This window comes from Prunus dulcis, chromosome 2, assembly GCF_902201215.1.
Source record: "Prunus dulcis chromosome 2, ALMONDv2, whole genome shotgun sequence".
Lineage (NCBI taxonomy): Eukaryota > Viridiplantae > Streptophyta > Magnoliopsida > Rosales > Rosaceae > Prunus > Prunus dulcis.
The window spans coordinates 5555830-5571951 of NC_047651.1; the positions used below are offsets into that span (position 1 = coordinate 5555830).

General features: G+C 36.3%; 1 protein-coding gene across 1 annotated transcript; it reads left to right on the plus strand.

Moving 5' to 3' along the window:
- Nucleotides 1–9633: 9633 nt before the first annotated feature.
- LOC117619074 (protein NCA1) lies at nucleotides 9634–16122 on the plus strand. The gene is made up of 7 exons (XM_034348897.1): nucleotides 9634–10113; nucleotides 10265–10523; nucleotides 10626–10771; nucleotides 13982–14069; nucleotides 14161–14307; nucleotides 15398–15547; nucleotides 15630–16122. Exons 1-7 carry the CDS (start codon nucleotides 9905–9907, stop codon nucleotides 15681–15683), a joined length of 1053 nt encoding a protein of 350 aa, XP_034204788.1. The 5' UTR covers nucleotides 9634–9904; the 3' UTR covers nucleotides 15684–16122.

Consider the following 16122-nt stretch of genomic DNA (forward strand, 5'->3'; position numbering starts at 1 on the left):
AAGAGTCTCAGTGGCATAACCGTAAATATTTTGAAGTTGGATCTATAAAAACCGCTCAGCTCTCTCTCTCTCTCTCCTAGCGCGACTCTCTCTCTCTCTCTCCTCTCCCGCGCGGACGGCCCGTCGCCTTCCAGGGCTTGCCTGCGCCGCCACAGGGCGCCACCGGCCACGGGACCGGTGGCGATCGAATCGCCGTCGAGTCCCCTACCTTTTCCTACCCTTCCCCGCCGGCGGCACGGCCTGTGCTGGCCGAAAAATCCAGAAAAGCGACGAGAACTCACCGAAACTTCAACGCCGTTGATCTCCCTCCTCCGGCCACCATTTCCGTCGACCCAGGCATCCGGGACCAGGCAGACCTGCAGAAGAGACCTACAGGAGGTCTAGCTAGCTCGAACCAGGAGTGAGTGGACTTTCTTCCATAAATGATTTTATATAAATGAGTTTATATAAATGTTTTTATATTAATTTTATATAACTGAGTTTATATGAATGAATTTCATTATTTGAACTTGAAAAGGTTTTATAGAATGTTTTCCGAGCATGATTTATGCCGTAAAATATCTTTATTCCTATGCTGCTTAGTTGAGCATGCTAAAAAGTGATAGAAAGCAGAGTTTGAGACTTGTATCAGATAAAATAGTAGCACAGCTTTATGTTTAACAAAACTCAGTTATTTCTCAGATTTTTCAACAATATTTTATTTTAAACCACTGTGTACCCAGTTATGGTGATTACCCTCAGTTGGACCGATGTCTACAGACATCTAGTCTATTTTCAGTTTTGTCAGTGCACTTGACATTTGCCTCACGAGTTTCGGAGACGCTCGGACCGTGAGTGCCAGGATTTGCGGCTCAGCTGACTTGGTGTCCCGAGACCTGCCAGGATTTGCTGCTCGAGTTGACTTTGTGTCGCCGAGACCTGCCAGGATTGCGGATCAGGCTGACTACAGTCCCCTGTATCCTGCTAGTTGCGGCTCGGGTTGACTGTGTGTCACTGAGACCTGCCAGCGAATCAGGCTGACTATATTCCCCTGTATCCTGCCAGTTTGCGGCTCGGATATATTGTGTGTCGCCGAGACCTGCCAGGGGAATTGACGGAATTACAGGGGTACATCCGAGTGGTAGTTTTAATTGATTGCAGTGCTTTTATGCAAGGTTTGAGTATATTGCTTTTATGCAAGTTTGGATTTCAATGCTTTCATGCAAGTTTTATTGTTCTTGAATACGATTGTACATATTTATATAGATATGTATCTGCGTTGACTTTAGTCTGCTTCAAGGTAGTTTAGATATTTAGTTTTACTTACCTATTTTATTTTACAATAGGGGTCAGTATATTCTTAGGATATTTTATGAACCTTTATTGTTGTCCACTCACATTTTCAAATGTTTTGCGCCCCCAGGCTCTAGTGTGCACAGGAAATCCACCACCGGGCCATCTCGCCTTCCTCGCCTCATTGTTACAAAAGTGTTGGTTGGTAAAAAGGTTCATTTCTCTGTCAACTATTAGGATTGCTCTGATATATTGCATTAGAGTGAGATTGGAACTTTTGGCTTGTATATTGAAGTGCTGGCAGTTGGTTGTGTGGTTATTTTTGTTCGTTCTGATAGGTGAAAATTTTGGGATTGAACGAAATACAGGGTAGACTCTGTCGAATTTTCGATAGGAGTCAAGGTTGAAATTTCAATTAGAAGGGCAATTAGGTCAATTGTGCCCGACACTCGCCAAGTGTCGGACACGCACAGGGTTCGACTCGAATTCCAAGGGTCCTGTCAGCAGGGCAAATTATTGAGGCCAAATATAGTCACATTTTTTGGACTCTATGTGTTGTGCACATATTAAACCTTTCTTTGAAGAACATTTGCACACCGAAGGCAAGTCCCAATAATGATGTGTGGGGTCAATGCATTTGGATTAGTGATCTTGCCGATGAGTGTTGGGCAGTGAAAAACTACATCATGAACCACCAAATGAGATTGGCCGTGTTTAATCATCATTCAAAGTTGAAGTTTCTTTCAATTGCCGATACCCACTTTGCTTCCATAATTGTGATGATGAGGAGATATAGGGAAATAAAGGTTGAATTACAAATAATGGTGGTTAGTGAGAAATGGGATGCATATCAAGAAGATAATGTTGATATTGGATGATGTACTTTGGTCTAAAATTGATTACATACTTAGTTTTACATCTCCTATTTATGACATGCTTCGAAAGTGTGACATGGATATGCCTTGTCTTCACTTGGTTTGTGAATGGTGAGATTCTATGATAGGAGATGTGAAGGTGGCTATTTATAAAAAATAAGGCAAGCAACTTTATGAACATTCGAAATTTTTTAATGCGGTGCATGAGGTTTTATTGCAAAGATGGACTAAAAGCAACACACCACTCCATTGCCTTGCACATTCTTTAAATCCAATGTAACTTTTTTAAAGTTTTTAGTAAATTCATTTTGTTGGTTTAGTCATTATAATGTTTTAATTTGTATTATTTCATCAGATATTATACTACTGAATGGCTTGTTCCGAATCCTGTTGCTCCACATCAAGATCAAGGCATTACATTACAAAGGCAAAAATGCTTTGAGCGACTCCTTCCTAATGATTTGGATAGAATGCATGCCAGAGAAGATATGCCGCTTTTTCGGGTGGAATTGACCATTTTTCGAATGCGGATTCTTTAATCGATAGAGGTTGTATGCAACCGGTGAAATGGTGGATTGTTTATGGAGTTTTTCTCCAATCGTTCAACGTTTGGCTTTGCCGTTACTTGGCCAACCTTGTTCCTCCTCTTGTTATAAAAGAAATTGGAGTAAATGTAATTTTGAACATTCTTTTAGGAGGAACAAGATAGCAGCACAAAGAGCCGAAGATTTGGTGTTCATGCATAATAATCTCTGTCTTCTATCAAGAAAGATGTCGATTTACACCGAAGGTGAGAGTAGGATGTGGGATGTTGGTGGGGATGGATTTGATACTATGAACATGGAAAATGTGGGTGTTCTTGAAATTGCAAACTTTTCACTTGATGAACTGGAATTAGAGGGCGTGTTGTTTTTTAATAACAACAACAATGAAGACATGGATGCTTGAAGAAGATTGAAAGTTAGATCATTTATGTTTTTTTTTTTTTTTTTGTGGTGTATTAATTATTATGTATGGATGATGAACATGAGTTATTTGTTTTGTTTTATGGAATTATGTGATATTGAAGTATTGAGAATGAATTATTATTTTAATTATTGTGTCCTAGCCGTGTCCGTGCCCTAATTTTTTGAGATTTTCCCTGTTGTCGTGTCGCATTCCCTTGTCCCTGTACTCGTGTCCGTGCAACATAGCCTGCGAGATTATTTGCACAAACAATCTCTTTCTTGTAAAAATTCAAAATGACAACAAAACTTGCAGCCTAGCATTCTCAACTAGTCATGCAGCCTACCCCTAATTGCATTCTTCATCTAATCCTCCTACAACAACACCAACATATAAACGAAGTAAGACTAATATCACATAATTATATTTTTCATTTCAAAAAAGGAAATAACACAATGCAACCTACCCCTAATTGCATTCTTCATATAATCCTCATGCAATAACACCAACATATAAACAAAGTAAGACTAATATCACATAATTATATTTTTCATTTCAAAAAAGGAAAATAACACAATCATATGTCATCGGATGCATATAGATCTTAGTTAATCCCTCTAGAAATTCATAGAACAGTTTATCACCTTTAGGTACAGAGCACTTCCCTCCTTCGGAATCTTTATATATCTTCAAAAAATCACTAGCCAGCCTTGCTCGCCCCATGTAATATACAATCTGTGAAGATAGTTCTTGGCTGCTGGTGCAAGAGCCCTTAAAGGCCCAACCAAGTTGAGTCTCTTCTGTCATGATTAGAAAAACTGGGACTCCGTCAGATTCAAAGCTGATGAAACACATATACAAAGTGTCAATATATTTAAAATCATAAATATCTAAGTTTAAAAATTAAAAGATTAAAAGCTGACCTAATGAGATAATTTTCTGGCCTGTTATCATCCTCAAACCAGCCATCTTCTGGATCAACTTCCTCTCCATTATAGAGTGTCTCCAACCATTCATTCAAATAGATGGCTTTAACAACTAATGTCCTTATATGTCTCCGAGTGAATATGGACGTACATGTTCCATCATCTATCCAAATTTTGAATTTAACATCGAACCTCCCAGATATGTCCTTTATAAAAGCCATTACCTTTAGTTTGTACTTCAGCCAGTTATGATTCAGCAACAAGTCTCTATCCATCTGTCCAATTAGATCCTCCGCAAGACCGTCCATTACATGTACTGGAATAAGGGGAGCGGGATCTTGGTATCTGAGTAAAGTTCTGAAACCACTCAAATCACAAACATTCAAATGAGGTTTCCACTGTAATTATGAACTCTTCTAATCATTAAAAACATGTTGCACTGATACGACAATTTTTGGGGGTATGTGCATATCCGATACTTATCCAATACCCCACGTGGCGTATTGAAGACTTTTTCAATTGTTGACTTTTCGGTACGGCTCAAATACGGTCGCGATATGGCACCGATACGTCAATGGGTAAAAACGAAAATATTTGGAAAATTTGGGGGGATTTTGAAAGTTATTCAAAATTTGGGGTTAAAACCTAAACTTAAAACTTACAATTTCAAACACAACCTTTGTCGAGAGAGGCTAGGTTTTTTCGTATTATTCATATACTAAACAAAACAAAAGAAGAAGGAAGAAGGAAGAGAATAACTCACTAGTGTCGCCCCACCCTTCCGCCCCCCCAGTCGCACCCAGCGCTGGAGCACCATTGCCGTCGCCACTCATATTCATTTGGTTGTTGGGGTTTTCTTACACAGTTCAAGGTTTCCTCCTCATTTTATTTTTTTTAATAAATGGCTATGTTGTCTGTTGTTGTTATATGGGTTAGGTACTTGTTGCACCAATTGGTTTTTGGGATATATAAATTAATAAATTGTGTGTTGGAATATGTATGAATTGTTTTTTTTTTGGTTACTCTGTTGCACCGATTGGTTGTGGGATATATAAATTAATAAGTTCTGTGTTGGAATATGTATGAATTGTTTTTTTGTTTTTGTTTTTTTTTGGGTACTCTGTTGCACCAATTGTTGTTATTATATGTATTAATTATTTTTTATTTTATTTTATCAAACTTCATTTGATTCACAAGAAATGAATAGTGTGGGTAATAGTTCTAGTGATGGAAATACTAGTAATAATAATGAAGAGAATGATGAGAATGATAATACTCCTTTATATGGAAATATGTCAAGAAGCTTGACAAAGATGGTAAAGCTAGTGGCAATACTTCATTCCAATGCAACTATTGCCAAAAAACTTTCAAAGGATCATACTTTAGAGTAAAGAGTCACTTGTTAAAACTCAAAGGCAATGAAGTTGCTTGTTGCACTAAAGTTACTAATTCTCATTTGATGGAGATGAAGAAAGTAGTGGAAGAAGCAGAATTAAGGGTGAAAATGACACAATTTAGAGATGTACCCTTACCCACCTCCAACACTTCAAGTCAAGGAGGTTCAAGTAGTGGTTTGGGTGTGAGTTCAAATTGGTTTGGCACCACAAGCAGTGACCCAAAGAAAAGGAAGGCTGATCCTGTTGAGAAAATATTTAACAATAATCTTGGAGAACAATTAGATGTGAGATTGCAATAATGTTTTACACCGGCGACTTGTCATTTCAATTTTCAAGGAACCCCCATTATGTAAATGCCTTTAGGATCGCTTGTAGTAAAACACTTCCGGGTTACTACCCCCTGATTACAATATGTTGACAACTACATTTCTCTAAAAAGAGAAGAATAACATTGAGGAGTGTTTGCAAGCAATGAAGAGGGCATGGCAAAGTAAAAGGGTAAGTGTTTGTAGTGAGGTCGGATGCACAAAGAAGACCTCTCATTAATGTCATGGCCGTTTGTGAAAGTGGGCCTATGTTCTTGATTGGCAATAAATTGTGAAGGTGGGTGTAAGGATAAATTTTTCATGGCAAACTTATTTATTGAATCAATCTGGGAAATAGGTCCTCAAAATGTGGTCCAAGTGGTCACCAACAATGCTCCAGTTTGTAAGGCGGCCAGACATATTGTTGAGGCAAAGTTTAAGCACATCTTCTGGACACCATGTGTGGTTCATACCCTCAATCTTGCTTTGAAGAATATATGCTCACCCGTGCCAAGACAAGTGTATGAGCAATGTAGTTGGATTTCAACAATCTCAAGTGATGCATGGTTTATTAAGAATTCTATTATGAACCATAATATGAGGTTGTCAATGTATAATGATCATTGTAAGTTGAAGTTGCTCTCCATTGCCGATATACGTTTTGCTTCTACAATTGTGATGCTTAAAATATTTAAGCAAGTGAAATAAGGCTTAGAGCAAATGATTATTAGTGAGCAACGGGACATTTATAAAGAGGATGATGTGTAAAAGCAAGAACAGTGAAGGAAAAAATATTGGATGACTACTTTTGGGAGGACATTGATTACATACTTAACTTTATTTCTCCAATATATGAGATGCTTAAGTTGAGTGACACGGATATGCCTTGTCTTCACTTGATTTATGAGTGAAGGGATAGTATGATAGAAAAAGTGAAGACAATTATATATCGAAAGGAGCGCAAGCAACTCAATCAAGAGTCAATGTTCTTCAATGTAGTGCATGAAATTTTGGTGGACCGATGGACCAAGAGTAGCACACCACTCCATTGCTTGGCACACTCTCTAAATCCTAAGTAAGTCTTGTCTTTAGTAAATTTCTCCTTGTGTTTATCATTATAATTTTATAAATCTTATCACATACTTCTAGGTATTATTACAAGGAATGGCTTGATATGGCTCCTAATCATTGTCCTCCACATAAAGACATTAAGATTACAAGGGAGAGGAAGAATTATATTAAAAAAGATTCTTTTCTAAAGAGGTGGAGAGAAGAATGGTTATTGAGGAGTATGCCTTTTTTTTTTTTGACATGTATTGAAGATTTTTCGGGTATGGACTCTATGAAAGATAGAGATTTCATGGCTCTAGTAAAACGGTGGGTTATCCATGGAGCTTCCACACCAAAAGTTCAAACCATAGCATTGAAGCTACTTGGACATTCTTCTTCCTCCTCATGTTGTGAAAGAAATTTGAGCACTTATAACTTCATTCACTCTATTAAGACGAACAAGATAACACTGAAAAGAGCGGAAGATTTAGTATTTGTGCGTACCAATCTTCTTCTCCTTTCAAGAAAAAGGTCAGAATATAAAGAAGGGGAAACTCATATGTGGGATGCTAGAGGAGATGCATTTGATTCCATGGATTTGGAAAATGCCGGAGTGCTTGAGATTGCAAACCTCTCTCTTGATAAACCAGACTTAGAAGCCCTCATATTTACCCATGATGAATGAAGTTAGAGCTTTGAGAAGTGATTTATGATGTTTTAATTTGTGCTTTGTTTATGGATACTTGTATTTTGTGTGTTTTGTTTAATTTGTGCTTTGTTTATGGAGATTTGAATGAAGTTATGTAATTTGTTAATGTTTTGAACTTATTATGGATGAAATATCATTTTTCAATTTTTCAATTTTTCAATTTATATTATTTAAAAATATATATTATTTTAATCGCCATATCGGTGCCGTACTCGTATCCTACTTTTTAGAGATTTGCCGTATCGGTGTATTGTATCGTATCGTATCGCCGTACACATATCCGTATCAGTGCAACATAGGTAGAAACGATTGTGTTGTGAAGATTACCAGGTCCATGAAGACACCTAATTATGACATACCATTGCACTTGGTATTTGTTGATGCCTATCGTTGAAAAATTTTGCAAGGAAGAATTTTGGCACCATCACCATGAAAAATCCCTAGATTGCCAGTCATGGCATTCACAGATTCAATTTGGGAACAAGGTGGCATGAAAAGGGGTCCTTCAAATACTATATTTTTATAAATAACTACGTTTTAGTCCTTAGAGGTTTAGGGTCAGTATCGAAATAAGCCCTGAAGTTTCGATTTCATCAATTTCATACCTGATATTTCAAAATATGACCAATTTACATCGGCCGTTACATTGACCGCCATTTCAGACGTTAAATGTTGATGTGGTAGTTGTGGGACCCACCACAAAACCTATTTCTCTCTCTTCCCGACGTATTTCTCTTCTCCTACGACACAATCATTGTTCGTCTTCCCAGCGACACAATGCTGCTGTCTGGCCACCTCCTTACATTCAGTTTATGAAATTGATGAAATTGAAACCTTGGGGTCCATTTCTGACCCTAAACCTCCGAAGACTAAAATGTAGTTAATCCATATTTTTATTATGTTTAAAGAGGCTATGTAAAAATTCATAAACTGAATGTAAGGAACTATTAAAACACAGTTTTTGTCATCTTCATAAACTGAATATTCATCTTTCATGATGTCTTTCTTGTAAAAATTCAAAATGACAACAAAACTTAGCCTAGCATCCTCAACCTATCATGCAACCTACCTCTAGCTCATTAATAGTAACTACATCACCATGTCATGTAACCTAGCATCCTCAACCTTATTACTAACTATATAAGTCATTGGGATGCTAACAAAATAAAACTTTGTCTATTTAATCAACTAAATAGGAGAATTAAATTAAGTGGGAGATGATATGCTCTATGATCATTATCTAGGCAAATAACTAAAAAGATAAGGAGCAATTATCAAACCAGAAGCCAAATAACCAATTTAATTAAGCCAACTAAAACTCATCCTAACGTGAGCGATAAGGGATTGCTCATAGATGTTGCCCTTCTTTCCTTGCATGATAAGCTTTTCATTATATTTTTCCTCATGAAGAGTAGAGTGAGCATAAAAATTGGGTCTAAGAAATGATAGGTGGTGGTAAGCGCATTTGTTAGCAATTTGGTTAATGAAGGTGTGCTTGTAGAATTTATTTGAGTTAGTGTATGCGTTTGTAAATCACCAATAATTGGATATTAATTTGAAAATTGGCAATACTTTGGGATGATTTGTAGTTAGGGGTGTAACGTCGGTTCGAAACCAATACAATGAAGTCAATATGTATTCGATTTAATATAAATTAGATTGTGATTTTTTCAATCCGATCCAATCATATTAGATGTTTAAATCCAATCCGATCTGATCCAATTGATATTTGATTGGATTGGATTAGATGATCGGTTTTGATAATAGCAAAAGACAATAATAAAATATTCAACAGTTATCCTTATGTTTACTATAATCAAGCATATTAATAGACATAAATGTAAAATAAAATATCAGAGAAAATTGTTTTTATTATATAATATATTAAATATAACTTAATTAAATGACTTAAAATATTCATAATTTTTTCGACAACAAATACCTACAAGAGTAAAATAAGCATAAAACTAATCAGACTGAATTTAATTGGATTCTTATAAACAAATCTGTCATTCAATCTAATCATGTCGATTTTAAAAATTATGGATCCAATTGAACCCGCCATATCTTCGAAACCGATTAAAATTAAATTGAATTAAATTTGATTAGTTAGTTTAGGCGGATTGGATTGGATCTTGTACACCCCTATCTGTAGTTGGAGAAACAGAAACTTCAGGGGGTTTTTATAGAAATAAAAATATGGTCAAGGGGTTGCACAGAAATCTTAGGATAAACTAGGCAGAGGGCAGATAGGATAATCACCTCACCACCAGTCAGCATTCTTGACGATCAGGTCGAGCAAGGCTGCAACAGGAACTGAAACGTCGTCGTATCTTGAGCTAAAGAAAACTTGCAAGGCTCATCAAAATCAAAATTGAAGCACCAGAATTGAATAATTGATAGAAAGAGGAGGAGGAAGAAGAAGATGAGGCCAGTTTGCCCATTTGTGAAAGCCGCTCGGCCACCAGAGCCAAGCAAGAAAGAGTCCTCAGCTGACACAGCTACAATTTCCCCTAAATGCCCCTTGGGTTACGATTCTCAGACATTCAAGCTTGGCCCTCTCAGCTGTATGATATGCCACGCCCTTCTGTTCGACTCTGCCAAATGCGTCCCTTGTTCTCACTCGTTCTGCAAGTAAACCATGCTTCCCTTTGAATTTTTCGTTATTTTTTTCTATTGGGTTTCTTTTATTTTTTTCAATTACTTGTTTGTATTGAATTTTTCATTAATCTTTTGTATTGGGTTTCTTAATTTTTATTTGTAATTTAGTTATTTGTTGTTTTAGAGCTTGTATTTCAAGATTCAAGGACTGTCCTTTGTGTGGAGCTGACATTGAGAAGATCGAAGCCGACATCAATCTTCAGAATTTGGTGGATCGCTTTATCGAAGGTCATGCAAGAATCAAGCGGTCTCATAATGCGGAGGATAAACAAGATTCAACCCCTGAAAGCAACAGCAATGATGATAATAATAATAGCAAGAGAGTTATATATGAAGACGTGTCTTTGGAGAGAGGGGCTTTCTTGGTGCAGCAAGCCATGAGGGTCAGTGTGGTTTTGCCTTTTATTTGAATTCATGGTTTTGCATTTCTTCTCTTGGTTTGCTGTGTTAACTTTTGGTGCTGTTATTTATTGTTTACTGTGTAGGCATTCCGAGCTCAGAATATAGAAAGTGCCAAATCAAGACTTAGTCTTTGTGCAGAAGACATCAGAGGTCAGTTAGAAACTATGGGTAACACGTCAGAGTTGTGTTCTCAGCTTGGAGCGGTTCTCGGAATGCTTGGCGACTGCAGGTTTGTCCACTGTCTTCCCAATCTTTATATATATGTGTGTGATGAATGTATGTATGCATGTATTATGTATACAATAACGTTTCAGAGGCAGAGAATTTGACATTTGACATGTTGCTGAATGACAGTATGGCAAGAGAATATTTTGTATAGATAGGTATTTTGTGAATTAGAATTTTTAACATATCATGGTATGCATTTAGATGGGTAATAATGTTAGTGATAGATAGTGTATCTTAGCTTTTATCTGAAAAGTTTACCTGCAATGATAGTACATGAATAAAGAATGAATGACAGATGTGTCCAATGGCTACTAGCACTAGCTAAGCATGTTTCATTCAGTCTATTGGTTCTGAAGTATACCAAACTGGTGGAGAAAGCCTTACAGGATTAGAATTTGGAATTTCGTTCTAGAATGCATGGGAATTTAATTTCTTTGTTGGTTTTCCTTTCAAACTGTTTCTCTATAAGTGAACAAAATTTCTGGTCTCTCTCTTCTCATCACCACCAAACGTAGGTTTTCCTCATTATTACATCTACATAGGTTGTAATAAAACAAAAACTGTGGTTTGTATAGAGAGACACCCCAAATATTGATTTCATCAAAGTTTGCCACCCAACACTGGATGGGATACTAACTACCTCATATAGTATCACCAATACTGGATGGGATTGAAATTTATATGTCTAAATTATGTATAATTTGATTTGTGTTTTACAGTACTCAATTAGAAGAAAACAAACATAGAGAATGTGAAAGAGGGAGGTGCTTGGGATGTTGTGTCAGCTTTAATTTCCAAGGGGAAGATGTATCTATGGAGAGGTCTCCATTTAATACAAGTAATTGGGAGCTGTGCAAAATAAATAGACCAAATTAAGTATTAAAAATTAAATTAAAGTTGAAAATTATGACATTTATTATGCTGCAGGAAACAATTTGATTTTCAACAAGTTGAAAAATTAACGATGATCCAAATTAAACTCTCGAACGAATTACGACTTCAAACACTGCACCGACTATGCCTAACCCCTAACGAATCCATACCATAGAAAGTAGTGAATCCCATACCTGTTCCCATTCCACGTACTGTATCGCTCTCCGTACCAGGTAACATTGGATATGTCACATAATGATGGAGATACAATGAGATTCCTTCTCATATAGGACTTCAGAAAATTCACATTATATTGGTGAAGAGTGCAAGATAAATTTATAGATTATCTGAGAAATAATCTTGCAACAAATTCTTTCCTTCCCTTCCCTCTTGATTTTTTCTTCATCTCTTCATTGTCGTCATCTTCTTCTTCTTCTTCTTCTTCTTCTTCTTCTTCTTCTTCTCTCTCTCTCTCTCGCACTCATTGCTTTACTCTCTTTTCTATCCCTACAAGTTACAGAATGGACTAATTGTGTATGCATCTCCCAAGGTAAGGCCGAAGAATACTGAAGTCACCAGTGCTTTATTTGTGACAGTTATACATCTGTGGTTTCATCTGTCACACAAAAATGTTAGATTTGATATCAAGTGGAGCACATGAGTGGCATGGATGTTTATTTAACTTGATCCTTAGATGATACATAGTGAAAGACCATTGAACCTTTTTTCCTCTAGTCTAGTTCTTGCTTTAATAAATGTAGCTTAGAGTAATTACTTTTTATACGAAACATAAAGTTTATTGGAAAAGGGAGTACAAAGTAATTAAAGGTGGAGAAGTGGTACATCCCATGCTATCAATACAACAGGAAAAAACTCAGTCCTCAACTCGTTCATTCCACAATGATGAGGCGAAATACAATATTTTCTTTGTACATTCTTGTTTGGATGGGTAGAACAGGAAGAAAATCTTTAATTGAGACTGTTAACTCATTTTCTCTTAAAAAAAATTATCCATTATATCAGACTACTCTTGTTTTCTTTTGGTCAATTTCGGATGGGATTGAGCTGAACTGGACTGGTATATCAAAGATCTGTGAAAATCAAACAGTATTGGGATTAATGTTTTAAAACTCAAAATGAAACAGTGCAATATCAGTGAGAACTGGTCTGTTTAGACTTTGGACCAGGTATGTGAGACCAGCAAAAACTGGGTCTTAGGTAGTCACATGGGATAACAGTTGTTGACAACGACTGGACCACAGGGAAGATAGGCGACTTCTGACCTCTACAAAGGTTTTGGTAACTAAGAGGAGCAGTATGGCAATTGGCGGCAACGGTGAGTTTGAGTCACTGGTGGTTTCCAACATGTATATGTGGTTTCCAACTATTTTTGCATGAACTTGTAGATCATCTTATTCTAGTGTTGGTGCACGGAATACCGATGGTGGTTGGTGATGATTTGTGTCAGGTTCTCAAAAGCAAGGTTAGTGTCTGGAATTTGTCACATGACAACTGACATGGTTGCAATGGCAACATGCACAATGGATTCAAGGTTGTTGGTGGTTGAGTTCTAAGAAATGGGTGATGATTTAATAATTTTGGCGATGGCACCAAAATTGGTTAAGGATTCTAATACTCTTTGAGTTAGGACAGAGAAAGAGATGAAGAGGAGAGAAAGAATAAGACGATAGGGAGATATAGAAAAATGTCGGAGAAGAGGAAATAATGAATTAGGGTTAGTGTCAATATTTAAATTCTTAATGAGTATGCCAAATCTCAACTGTATTACAGTGAGCTACTTACGTAGGCCATCCCATAATATTATAAAATTATACCCTTGTAAGATATATGAGATAAATAAACCCGAATAATTAAATCCCTGAGTTATTATAAGAATATCTAGAGAATAATTAATCTTTGAATTGTACTGATATGGATTAAATTTAATCACTAAGTCGCCAACAAAGAAAATTATGGTTGGAATATAATATAGCCTGTGGTTGTCACTGCTGTGAAGCTCTAGACTGAGGAGATAGTGAAGTATCAAGTCTGCATGCAGGTTTAGAAATCATGACACTGTTGATTAAATTTGGAGATTATCTATTTGAGCATAACTAGATTGCTAATAAAACTTTTGAGATGAATTTTTATTTACTAGATCAGATTTTTAAGGATGTCTTCAATGTAGAAATAACTGCTTAGTGGATTTCTGCATATGTATATCTTAGACTGATACTAACTTCATGATGAATTCGACAATGATCCCTGATTTGTTTACTTGAGTGGATTTTAATTGTTCTCTTTTTTTTTCTTTTTTTTTTTTTGTTTTGGTTTTCAGTCGGGCAACAGGAGATGCTGGTTCAGCAGTCAGTTACTTTGAAGAGAGTGTTGAGTTTCTTTCAAAACTGCCCAGAAACGATCAGGAGGTTATTACATCCAACTTTTACTGTAATATCAGCAGTTTGTCCTAGCCGTTCTTGACCTGATATAGTTGTTCTTCCTTAAATCATTTTACAGATAACACATACACTTTCAATTTCACTTAATAAAATTGGAGATCTTAAATACTATGATGGAGACCTGAAAGCTGCGCGGTCTTACTACTTCCAGTCATTGAATGTTCGACGTGATGCTGTCAAGGATGATCCAAATGTTCCATCCCAGGTCAGCAACTATGTTTAGCTTCTCAGCCCCCTTGTCATTTAGGTTTCTTTTATTTGACTCATAGTAGTAATACTACTGCTAACAATTTTTTATTTTTTATTTTTTATTCCATAAATAGTCATTTAAATACGTTTGGGAATATATTGATACTAGTTTATCTCGTTAGCTATGACTTATGAGTCATCAGATGTGTTTGATATGTTTGGTAAATTTGATCTGAAATACTTGATTTAGTATATGTTACTTGATCACCATAGTGGATTGACTTGGCTGCAACCAGTCCATTCAGTTAGTTGTGTATTCATATTTAAGCACAATAATATTTTTAAGACTTCTGCATATAGCTTGTGTGAATGGTGCATTGTGTTGAATTAGGAATTTATTTTACCAAATATCGTTGCTTGTTGAATCTAACTGTAACAAGTCTGAATCTGAAAAAAACCATTGGTGTCATTATGAACACTGTTTATGAAAAATCTTTTGCATGTATATAAATAAGTTGGGTTGAGACTCGAAATAGGACCGATACACACAGGATGTAAATATTCCATTCTGTACACTGTTCGTTCCTACATTTATTTGATGTGAACTGGGAGAGTAAGAAATGAGACTAACCTCGATGTTATATGTGTTTTTTTTTTCTTTTAGTCGAGAGAAATATACCAATGTTTATTGAATTTTATGGAAGGAGAAAGGTGTTGAGAATATAATCCCACATCAGACATTCTTAAACTTTGCATCTCCACATATTAGTCTCACAGTTGACATTCTTTATGAGCCTTTCTACCCATTACCAATTTGGCAATTGAAGAACTTCAAGAAGCTCTTTCATTTCAGATGTGTTTGTTAGAGCTTTGTCAACACCTAGCTCCTTTCTTTTAAGAAAAATTTCCAGATTATAGCATGTCTTTTTGGTTGCTGCAGACCATGGAACTTTTTGTAATTATGAATTATATCCCAGATGAATTACTGAAAGGCATTTACTATTACTATTACAGTCATTTAATGTTGTAATTTAAAAGGCATATCTTTATACCTAGCAAACCATGTTTCCTTACTTTGGATTGTGCATTTCTTCTTCAAATTACAGCTTCTGGATCTAGCTGTTTCGTTTGCAAAAGTTGCAGACGTTGACAGGAATCTAGGAGATGAGGATGTTGCAATTGATGAATTTCAAGAAGGCATAAAATTGTTGGAATCTTTGACGTTAAAATCTGAAGACACTGGTCTTGAGCAACGGGTAAGATTTTCCCTGCTCGACTTCATTCAATAAGTGGTTTGGATTCTGATCAGTTTGACTTAACATTTTGTTTTAAATGCAGCGGCTTTCAGTGCTTGAGTTCCTTAAGAGTCAAATTGTGGAGAAGCAAACCTAATTCAACATCTGGCGTCAGCTCTTCCCCCAAAAGAGTGATCTACTTAAATAAACTAGCTTTGCTTCTAATATCCAAATGAGCTTCTGCTAGGCAAGTAATAAGTCATGTTAGCAGCTCAGTCTGAGGGAGATTGATTGGTGCAGTGGCATCAAAATGAAGTGCCGGGCGCTATTGCCCTGTATCTTCTGCAATTGATGCCTTCATAGACTTAACCACTCAGTTGTATATAGAAGTGTTATCCACTATATAATGCACACGAGCATTTTTTTTGATATCTTTTCTCATCCCCTGTTCACTTTCTCTACATTTGTTATAAATTTCATCCCCACTTTTCTCCGCACGATAAGAACTATTTGCCGGCATCTTCAATACTATATTGTTGTAAAGTTGTATAAATTCAATATATTCAACTAATATGAGAATCCCCATATGTTGAGTA